Raw genomic sequence first — 10,614 nt, 5'->3', positions numbered from 1 at the left:
GTGTCTGTGTTCTTTTGCCCATCTTAATCTTTTCTTTTTATTGGCCATTCCGAGATATGGCTTTTTCTTTGCAACTCTGCCTAGAAAGCCAGCATCCCGGAGTCACCTCTTCACTGTTGACGTTGAGACTGGTGTTTTGCTGGTAATATTTAATGAAGCTGCCAGCTGAGGACTTGTGAGGCGTCTGTTTCTCAAACTAGACACTCTAATGTACTTGTCCTCTTGCTCAGTTGTGCACCAGGGCCTCCCACTCCTCGTTCTATTCTGGTTAGAGACAGTTTGCGCTGTTCTGTGAAGGGAGTAGTACACAGCGTTGTACGAGATCTTTAGTTTCTTGGCAATTTCTCGCATGGAATAGCCTTCATTTCTCAGAACAAGAATAGACTGACGAGTTTCAGAAGAAAGTTATTTGTTTCTGGCTATTTTGAGCCTGTAATTGAACCCACAAATGCTGATGCTCCAGATACTCAACTAGTCTGAAGAATGCCAGTTTTATTGCTTCTTTAGTCAGAACAACGGTTTTCAGCTGTGCTAACATAATTGCAAAAGGGTTTTCTAATTATCAATTAGCCTTTTAAAATTATAAGCTTGGATTAGATAACACAACGTGCCATTGGAACACAGGAGTGATGGTTGCTGATAATGGGCCTCTGTACGCATATGTAGATATTCCATAAAAAATCTGCCATTTCCAGCTACAATAGTCAATGGGGCGGCAGGGTAGCCTAGTGGTTAGAGCGTTGGCCTAGTAACCGAAAGGTGGCAAGTTCATATCCCCGAGCTGACATGGTACAAATCTGTCATTCTGCCCCTGAACAGGCAGTTAACCCACTGTCATTGAAAATAAGAATTTGTTCTTAACTGACTTGCCTAGTTAAATAAAGGTAAATAAGTTGACAACATTAACAAAAAGTATTTTTTTTTATATAACACAGTATTTCTGATCAATTTGATGTTATTTTAATGGACAAAAAATGTGTTTTTCTTTCAAAAACGAGGACATTTCTAAGTGATATTTATATTCCAGACTCTGGTCCAGAAGCAAAGTGACATAGCTCACTAATATATCTACTGCTGTTCATATAATTCTTAGTGTGCGTTGTGTTTTTTAAATGTTTATTATTATTTGTGTACTTGTTTGACATTTTACTGTATTGTTAGGAGCTAGGAACATAAGCATGTCGCCGCACCCGCTGTAACATCTGCTAAACTGTGAACGCGACCAATAAACGTTGATTTGATCTCACTATAACAGCAGTACAGTCAAATATGTTTTTCTCATTGTTCTGTCCGTGGTACCGTAATAAAGGACCTATCCGATATGCAATTTCACGCATGCGCACAGGACCTACTCCTTCTAACAGACTTGGCTGGAGAGGCTTGGGAATTCCCCAGGACATCTCCTTTCGCGAGACGACTTGACCTGTAAACAATTTAGCACGGTAACGTTAATATTTATTTTACTCCGTGAAAAACCATCAAAGATGAACTTTGATGATATCAGTTAGAGCTTAGATGCAGCGCCCTGTACTGTTTTCGTAGACTTGGTCCTCTAGCACCTTTAGCGTGCTAGCTAGCTAACTAACTGCTTGGACATCAGTTACCAGCTTGAAAGCACAGCTAGCCTGCTACATTGCTTTCGCAAACTGGTTACTAGAATCAATCGATTTTAACCAGCTGTTGCAAAATAGTCTTATAAAAAACGAATAGCTAGCTAGCAACAGTATTCGTGATGGCTGGTATTCAGCCCAGGTGCGATTTTGGAAAGCAGCATGCACGGCCTATGCTTGGCTTCGGGCTTGACAAACACGAAACTCTGGGTACTTCTGCACCGGATGATTGGTGCGACAGTGGGCTAGAATGTCTGAGTGGAACAGCGCTGAGCCTGGATGACTCCTTCAGCAATGAGACATCCAAAACCTGGGGGCCCAGGTCCCCTCCTCACACGGCCTCCTACCCCTCACTGGATGACACTGACAAGCACCCTATGGACTTTAGTTCACTGGGTGGTGGAGAGAGGTTGGACTCGGCTATAGGGGACTCAATTACAGATGAGACGGTGGGGAGTATATCACAGGGGCTGGGGACCATGCACCTGAATGAACCAGTTATCAGTTACACAGTCGACGACCGTGGGAGGCAAGCAGCACCGAGCCTGGAGGAGGAAAGACAAAGGAGAGACGAGATGCTCAACACACTGAACTTTGTGTCTGAGGATGGAGACACGTGAGTAGGCTCTCGTTACTATTCACATGATGAACAGCAGTTTGTTGGCTATTTGTCATTGTTATCTCAAACATCTCCTTTGTTCATAGGGCTCTTCACTTGGCTCTTATCCACGAACACTGGGCCTTCGTACAATACTTACTGGGGGTGATCGCTCTGGACAGGAGCTGGGTGCCTTACCTGGACATCCAGAACCACTTGGGACAGGTAAGCACAGGGACACACTGCTCTTCTGAGCTGAGATCAGCCACACCAGCATAGGGAGGTTTCCCAAATGGGGGGGTTTATTAACATGTAATTAACATGTCCACTTTCATTTTATTGGTCTCCTCACTCTTCATTTGGCCCTCTCAAATCTCCTACTTTGGGGACTTTTTGTCTCTATTGTGTTTTCCTCTATTTTCAATGTCCACTTCTTTTCTTCCTCCTCCTTACTTCCTCTGTCAGACTGCCCTCCACCTGGCTGTCATAGTGGACCAGTCCCAGTGTGTGCGGGGGCTGCTGTGGGGCGGTGCGAGTGCTGAGCTCCAGGAGAGAGGAGGGAACACACCACTGCACTTGGCTGTCAGGGAGCTGAGGCAGGACTGTGTACGAGAGATCACCTCCAACTGCCAGAACACCGACTATCTATACGTCACCAACTACTCGGGTACACAGATCGCCCAGACGACGTGTAGCCTGTCGTTGTACCGTTAGAAACTTTACATACCGTAACTTTATCATCCCTGTTTTACCTTTTAGGTTTCTCTATTTGTAATGTCACCTTCCCTCTCTCTGTCCCTCCTTTAGGGGTGAGTGCACTGCATTTGGCAGTACAGAGGGGCAAGGAGGACATAATCAGCATGCTGATTGAGGCAGGAGCTGATGTTAACCAGAGGGTGAGTAGACTGATATAGACAGGGTGGGTCCTCCATGCCTGCTGGGTTCCAACATGCCTCAGCACTTCATTCAATAAAGTCATTAAAGGTCCCCTCACCTGCTGAGCAAGATAATTACACTTAAAGGTTATGATGATCCACTCACTGCCTCTCTCTCCCTTTCTGCACACCCAGGACCCAGGCTCAGGCCGTTCCCCTCTCCATTGGGCCGTGGAGTCCCAGAGCCCCAGGGTGGTGCAGTTGCTGCTGCAGAGGGGAGCCAATGTAGACCAGCCCTCCTATGCAGGCCACACAGCCCTCTACTGCTCCCTGCACAGGCCCAACAAGGAGGTACAGGCCCTGCTCAAGGCTGGAGGGGCCTCTGACGCACAGGCCCAGGACGAAGAGGAGAGGGAGAGTGAAGAGGTGAGGGTGGTCTGGGGGAGTTAGTTGGCACTGCAGATATGAACTTCTTTATTTGTCTGTCATAGATCTATTGACATTTCAGAAGTCACAGTGTCCATCATGGCTGTAAGTGTTACTATTGGGTTTATATGACTCCATGACACTGGAGTCATATTAACTCTGCTGTTCTCTGCGTTTGCCTCCTGTAGGAGTTTGATGACGTTGTTATCAATGGACAACGAGTGCACTAACCATGAACATGGAACCTGAGCCACATGGAGTCATGGCGCTGCTGTTGGGCTAAGCGATTGATGTGCATCATGTGCATTTGTGTGTGTGTGGTTCGTGTATGTATGTGTGCCTGTAAATTGTATATAGCAAGGCTGCAGAGTAGGTAAAGTTCTCAACCCAGTCCGGACTTAAGTCATTCGATTTAATTGATCAGTTCCTGTGTCAATTTAGTTCCTTTACATTGTGCAGGGGGTAAGCTAATGTTAGTTGGGTCACATGGTTTTAGTGTTTGTCTGGAGCTTGCCAAGACTAGTGTTGCCTACCTTACGCATGGGAGAATGATCCAAACAAAAGCTGTGTTCTGTCAAACTATTTGCCAGTTTCACCACTACAGATTCCAACTTTAAAGCTGGAGTCCTTCATGTTGAAACTGCCACACCCGTTTGCGATATGACAACAAAGAAGTTACTGCAAACAATGAACTGTGTTTTTCTCTCGAACATGATTGGACGCGAGATAGAACAGCAGTGTATATAGTGCATTTATTTTTACCATGAGACCCAACGCTCCTCGGCTCTGCTTCGTCAACAAAACAAAAACAGCCGTGGCGCAGTTTCCCCTACTGCGGATTCTATCTTTAAGGCTATAGATGAGAGATGTGGGTTTGGGACTAAAGCAGTTAGAAGGATCTGATATGTTACCATTATTAACAAGGCAGGGTTAGGGGAAGATGTGAATGTATATAAGGTAGAGAGAGGTTTATGCATGCCAAGGTAAGTAGTTAACAAGGGATGGGAGGAGAAAAGAGAGGGGCAAACTCAACACATTGCTAAATCATCTTTGCCTCAAGTTGAAATAAATGATCGTTTAACGGCATTTGGGAACCTTTGCAAGTCTATATGAGTTGAGATTTTTTGACCTATCACATGGGTAGAGGGTAATGTGATGTGACAATTTCAATAATGAATCAGTTCCTGACTATGAGTGCTCTAACCAGGGCCTGACGACTATCCCTGGAATACCCTGGAGTGATGTCATTCAGTTCATTTGATGTATAGTTCACAAATTAAAGACAGAGCTACAAAAAGCAGACACGGAGACCCGCCAGAACAAGGGTTTAATCTGGTGTATATTCGCTTTCTGTATTTTTGACTTATTTTTGTATTCTTTTGAAAAAGGATTGACTGGTGATTTGACAGGCTAGGATGCCTCTGTATTTGCTCGTCAGCAGGAGCATGATGTCTACATGATTATTGTAATAAAAATGTATAGAGTATTGTTTATTTTCCCTGAACACTCATCAGTATGGATTCTGTATCAAAGTTGTAGCCAAGCTTTACTTCCATGCACAGCTTCGATACAGATACAGTTACAGCATCCGGGAGCCGAGGCTCCATAATTATACTGAATAAAAATATTAATGCCAAATGCAACAATTTCAAAGATTTTACTGAGTTACAGTTCATATAAGGAAATAAGTCAATTGAAATAAGTCTCTTATGGTAGAGAAATTAACATAAAATTATCTTACAACAGCTCTGGTGGACATTCCTACAGTCAACATGCCAATTGCAGGCTACCTCAACTTGAGACATGTGGCATTGTGTTGTGGGACAAAACTGCACATTTTAGAGTGGCCTTTTATTGTCCCCAGCACAAGGGGGACAATGATAATAATAATGATGATCAATAATGATGATCATGAATAATCATGATGTAATGATCATGCTGTTTAATATCTGAGGGGTGCGGGGACTGCCTTAATCGACATCCATGGCACCCGGGGAACAGAATAGCTCAGGGATTTGATCCAGCAACCTTTGGGTTACTGGCCCAAAGCTCTAACCACTAGGCTACCTGCCGCCCGTTACAATCATAGTACCTACACCCATTGGTCACACTTGCCAGGGACTCAGTCTGTAGATCCAAAATAGTCTTTGTGCTTCTTTAAATGTTCATCATGGGGAAACTGGTGTAGTAACTTAAATGTTGCTAGATTAATGTGGATAATAAATGATGTCCACTAAAGTAGGCTGATGTTAAATGTTTATTGTTGAACATATGGAGTAATTTAGTTAGCTGGTTTGGGACTAAAGCAGTTGAAAGGATCTGAGATGTAAGCATTATTAACAAGGCAGGGTTAGGGGAAGATGCCCTTCCGCTGTCCCACATCCAAGGGAGCATGCTTTCATTGTGCACCGTCCTCAGATGCCTCAGCATCTTGTCATTGAGGTTAAAGCTCTTTCCACAGCGGGTACAGAGGAAGGGCTTTGCCTGGGAGTGAAGAAGCTTGTGTTTTGTCAGGTTGTGGCTGTGATGGAAGCCCTCCCACACACACTGCAGCGGAATGGCCTTTTTCTGTGTAGATGTTGCTGCCCTTTCAGCTGAAAACAGACGTCCCCGCAGTCTATACATGTATAAGTGGTCTCACCTGTGTGGGTCCTCGTAAGATTTCTGATTACACTTGTCCCTGAACTGCTTTCCACACTCAGGGCAGCCCACAACCGTATTATTGATTCTGGGGTGGTGGGTCAGGCATGTCTGAGAAGTAAAGGTTTGGTCACAGTCAGTGGAATTTAGGGAAGGCACTGCAACTGTGTTTACTGACAAAGTCAGCCTGTTTGTAGTTCTTACCACAGTCAGGACAGCAGTGGCTTGGTCTATGGGAGGGATCTTTTGTTTTTACGTTTCAGGTAGGAGAGGGTCTCTCTCAGCGGTGTTAGGGCTGGACGAGGAGATGATGGGCAGATACACATCTCTTGGCCCTCCCAGAGACAGGCATCTGATTTGCTATGTTTCTTAGCTGACCCCTCTCAACCTTCTCAGTATTTCTAGCCATGTCAATAGACTGTCCCATCTCAGAGGCTGACCCGATCTCAACCTTTACTTCAGACTGGCTATTGTATTTTATCTCCTCCTTAACCCAGTCCTCATGTTCAGCAAAATCATCTTCCCCATCAAGTCTCCTATCCTCACTGTAAATGTCATCAGATGTCTGGCATCTATATTGAAACTAAAGTACAGGCAGACTCGACACATCTATCCTCTTCAGAAACAACCCTGGGCACAGTCCTGTGACTTTAATCTTCTCACAGTTAACTTTAGGTTCTGCATGTCTGAAAATAAATTGAAATAGACATATCAACAAATGCATTCCAATAAACCCACAATATTTGTAGGCAACATATGAGTAAGAAATACTCAAAACATGATCTGTCCATACCCTGCTGTTTCTTCTCTCTGTTGGTCTACAGAGTACCCCTCTCCATCAGAGTGGTTGTCCATCTCACTACTCTACTCCCCAGGTGTGTTGTTCAGGTACTCCTTAGCCATGCAGATAGTTTCCTCCATCTCCTGGGGGAACTGTTTCAGCACTCAGTCTCCAACGTCTTTGGGGAGAAGGGATACAGAACTCTGCAGGGCCACACACCTCACCACATCCACAGCTGTCCTCCTCGGAGACAGTAATGGGCAGCACTCTCCAGCCCTTTCCCCAGCTCCCTGGGCGGTCTCTCTGGGTCGTACCTTATAGAGCTGAAGCCCTGCTGCTGTAGTCTCTGTTCTGCCCTGACTGGGCTCAGGCTTGATCCTCCACTTCCTCCAGCTTCACATTGGGCTCCATTCTCCTGAGCACCTCCTTCTCCAGTAACTGTACCATAGAGTCTGGATCTCTCCCTGTACAGTCAGGGCTTGTAGCTGCTGTCTGTGCACTGCTAGTAGGTCTGTAAATAACCGCACCACTTCCATGGTTCCACTCTTGGAGTCTCTATGATTATAAACATTTGGTAATGATTGTGCCACTGGGCAATGACGATAACTTGGATGTAACTTTATAATACATTCTGTGAAAATACAATGTTGATAGCCACCTAAGCCTTGATTGGCTATGTTTCTAACACGTGATCTAAGAGGTTGTGAAAGTTTAAAAGGCTGTACATCTGGCTAGCTAACTCATTTAAATGTATCTCTGGATGAGGGATAACGTTAGCTAACTGGCCTAGCTAACCAGCTAACGTTAGCGCAGTTCAGTAGGCTAGCTAAGTTAACGCTAGCTGACCAGACAGGCTATAGACAACTTTCACCGACTATCAAGCTGACCAAAACCACAGGTAGAAAAATAACGTTACTGACCGTAAAGCTAAGGCTTCTTTTGGTATTTTACTCGTATTGTATTTCGTGCAAGTTAGTCTACAGTTAGCTAGATAACGTTACGTAAACAGTTTTATATTGTTTCCGGGGTACCATTTGATTGTGACGACGCCTGTGTGGTGTAACATTGTAAACATTCCTCACGTCTATTGTTGTCAAAATATTATTTGTAGCTAGCTAGCTAGCTACTGAAACGTCCACGGCGAGTAGTTAACAATCACAGGTAAATTCTATTACTTTGAGTTATGTTCTATTCTGTGTAATATATTTTCAGATAATATCATTTTGCTGTCGTTTAAAAAAAAATAAAATACGTTTAAATCTCCCACTTAACGTTGTCCACCTTGCTAACTAGTTATGTTGCCGTGAAGCTACTGGAAATTTGACTCTAATAATTAGCTAGCAATGATTTTGGGGTAATATATGCCTTTGTGATCCAGTAGTCCATTTATTTGACTGCTCTCACCATAGGCACCTGCAATCAATATGAATGTAGTTGAGTTCCTGGTGTCCCTGCTGGATGTGCATAAACAACAGCTGAAAGCACTGACCAGACAGGGGGAGATCCAGGAAAAGGTCCTCAGCCAGCTGGTCAAGGATGGTTTAACCAAAACCCTTGACCGGTCTTCACCGCAGGATGAAGAGGAACAGAGAAGGCCTGGGATGACAACAGGGAGAGATAAAGACCCAGAGGACTGGGTTGCTAGGCTGGCTGGGCTGCTGCAAGAGGAGACACAGAAGAAGAGTCAACCGATCAGACCCCAGGGGTTGACTAATGCCTCCCAGACCAGGGTACAGGGACAGATGTGGACTGTGGAGGACAAGAGCAGGCAGGACTTCCTGTCCCTGAGGTACGACACCCAGAAGGGAGCCAGAGAGCTGGGGCAGAGGCTTGACTCAGCTGCTAAGCACTGGCTTAGGCCTGACCTAAGGACTGCTGCACAAGTAGAACAGTGTGTTGCCATGGAGCAGTTTCTGTCCCTATTGCCAAAGGAGGCTGGTGCCTGGGTGCAGAAGCAGCAGCCCAGGGATATGGAGGAAGCAATCAGCATGGCTGAGCAGCGGCTTGGGTCTGGGGTCTTCACCGTCTCCTCGCCTGCCCCTACACAGACTGACACAGCACAGAGCTCAACAGAGGCACATGAACAAGGGTAGGTCAATGTGTGGCTGCTATTGATCTTATCGTATCTTCAGTTATTCTATCATCCTCAGTGTTTTACATTTTTAAATGTTTAGTCACATTCATATCACAACAACGATTCACTATGATTAACCTTTATCTCTTGAAATGTAAGTGCCCTTGATTGTATTTCATTTTTTTAATTTAAAGGAGTGTCAAGATGCAGAGCACCAGTGATCAGCCAGATGCTTTGACCAAGTCATTTCTCAACCAGCTGGAGACAGTTAAACTGGAGTCTGTCCATTTCAGCCTGGAGATTCCTGACGTGGGGATGACCAGCTATCAGGAGGAGCAGGACGAGCATAAGAGGGTCCCAGAGGAAGGGTCCATCTTTGTGTGTAAGCAGGAAGTGGAAGATCCTGACTGGCATCAGGAGAGTGCTCCTCCAGAGCCCATCCAAATGTCTGTGAGAACAACAGAACATGAAAGCATGTCTGTGGACACACCTTACATCTTCCTTCCCAGAAACAACCCTCTCTCCTCCACCATGTACACGCATCCAACACCCACAGTGTCCAGTCAGATCCCCTCCCCACAGTCACCCCCACCCCTAGCTCCTGATGCCTATCATCCACATGTCCAGGACAGCCCAGTGATAGACGGACTGCGGAGTAATGCTTCTAGTGACGAGACTGAGCTTACTGCCAGGTACACAAGGCTAATCTCTGAAGATGGACAGTTGACCTGGGGGACCCTCTCGGGTGTTCCTTCACCCTCCTTCCACACTCGCCAGCCATCACCCTCGCCCTCCCATCAGTGCCCAGACTGTGGCTGCTGCTTCGCCCAGCAGAGGAACCTGGAGGAGCACAGGAACATTCACACGGGAGCGAGGCCCTTCGTCTGTGGGGTGTGTGGGAAGGCCTTCTGCCACCGCCGCACCCTCAACAAACACACACGCATCCACTCCTGGGAGAGACCCTTTCAATGTACTGACTGTGGACAGACCTTCAAACTCAAAGACACCATGAAGAGGCACCAGGTTTCCCACAGCAAGCCAGGGCCAGGGGCACGTCACCTCTCTCACTCACGCTGATACTCTAACTATCAGCACTTCACCTGGCTGGGAGGAGGCCTCATGAGAATTGACACACAACAATGACTTGAAGTAGGACTGGTCAGGTGGCTTTCTCTGTAAATGTCCTACGTAGGCAGATGTATTTGTGAGAACTACCAGTGTTTTCTGTTGGCGTGTTCCATAAACAGAGGACACTGCTTTGGGTTTCACAGGTGAACTGGTTGGTGGAACATCGCTCCCATGTTTCCATGTAAACAAGCTCAAATTACTTGTTCTTTATTTATAATTTTTTTGTAGATGCCCTTGATCCAAGATATAGGTATTTCATGCATTTTGATATTGTGATAGTTAATCTTTAATTATTTGTTTGTGATCATGGTAGTACTTATTTTCAGAACAGAGATCAGAAAACATTGTGTGACAGTGTACTGTATTTATTTTTAGAATCAATATGTTTTATGCATGATGTATGTACAGTACCAGTCAAAAGCTTGGACACCTTCATTCAAGGGTTTTTCTTTATTTGACTATTTTCTACATAGTAGCATAAT

General features: G+C 45.3%; 2 protein-coding genes and 1 long non-coding RNA gene across 6 annotated transcripts; 2 read left to right on the top strand and 1 right to left on the bottom strand.

The window, feature by feature from the left end:
- Positions 1 to 1,329: 1,329 nt before the first annotated feature.
- Positions 1,330 to 5,147, top strand: LOC110533787 (NF-kappa-B inhibitor alpha). The gene is made up of 6 exons (XM_021618304.2): positions 1,330 to 2,226; positions 2,316 to 2,433; positions 2,674 to 2,875; positions 3,016 to 3,104; positions 3,279 to 3,509; positions 3,698 to 5,147. The coding sequence occupies exons 1-6, from the start codon at positions 1,733 to 1,735 to the stop codon at positions 3,737 to 3,739; spliced, it is 1,176 nt and encodes a 391-aa protein (XP_021473979.2). The 5' UTR covers positions 1,330 to 1,732; the 3' UTR covers positions 3,740 to 5,147.
- A 606-nt stretch (positions 5,148 to 5,753) lies between these two features.
- Positions 5,754 to 7,967, bottom strand: LOC110533788. The gene is made up of 3 exons (XR_002475041.2): positions 7,851 to 7,967; positions 6,943 to 7,485; positions 5,754 to 6,835 (listed from the first exon to the last, which is right to left on the bottom strand). It is a non-coding gene; the product is annotated as an uncharacterized LOC110533788 (long non-coding RNA).
- LOC110533786 (zinc finger protein with KRAB and SCAN domains 1) lies at positions 7,685 to 10,614 on the top strand. 4 transcript variants are annotated; one of them, XM_021618301.2, is made up of 3 exons: positions 7,685 to 7,828; positions 8,340 to 9,019; positions 9,199 to 10,614. In XM_021618301.2, the coding sequence occupies exons 2-3, from the start codon at positions 8,355 to 8,357 to the stop codon at positions 10,079 to 10,081; spliced, it is 1,548 nt and encodes a 515-aa protein (XP_021473976.1). In that variant the 5' UTR covers positions 7,685 to 7,828; positions 8,340 to 8,354; the 3' UTR covers positions 10,082 to 10,614. The 4 variants fall into 4 exon arrangements, with proteins under 4 accessions (XP_021473976.1, XP_021473977.1, XP_021473974.1 ...); XM_021618302.2 differs by lacking the exon at positions 7,685 to 7,828 and adding an exon at positions 7,963 to 8,091 and having other exon boundaries at positions 9,298 to 10,614; XM_021618299.2 differs by lacking the exon at positions 7,685 to 7,828 and adding an exon at positions 7,963 to 8,091.

The sequence above is a fragment of the Oncorhynchus mykiss genome, chromosome 10 (genome assembly GCF_013265735.2).
Source record: "Oncorhynchus mykiss isolate Arlee chromosome 10, USDA_OmykA_1.1, whole genome shotgun sequence".
NCBI classification, from domain to species: Eukaryota; Metazoa; Chordata; class Actinopteri; order Salmoniformes; family Salmonidae; genus Oncorhynchus; species Oncorhynchus mykiss.
Note: the sequence above shows the minus strand (reverse complement) of the source record. Positions and strands in the feature narration are given on the sequence as shown.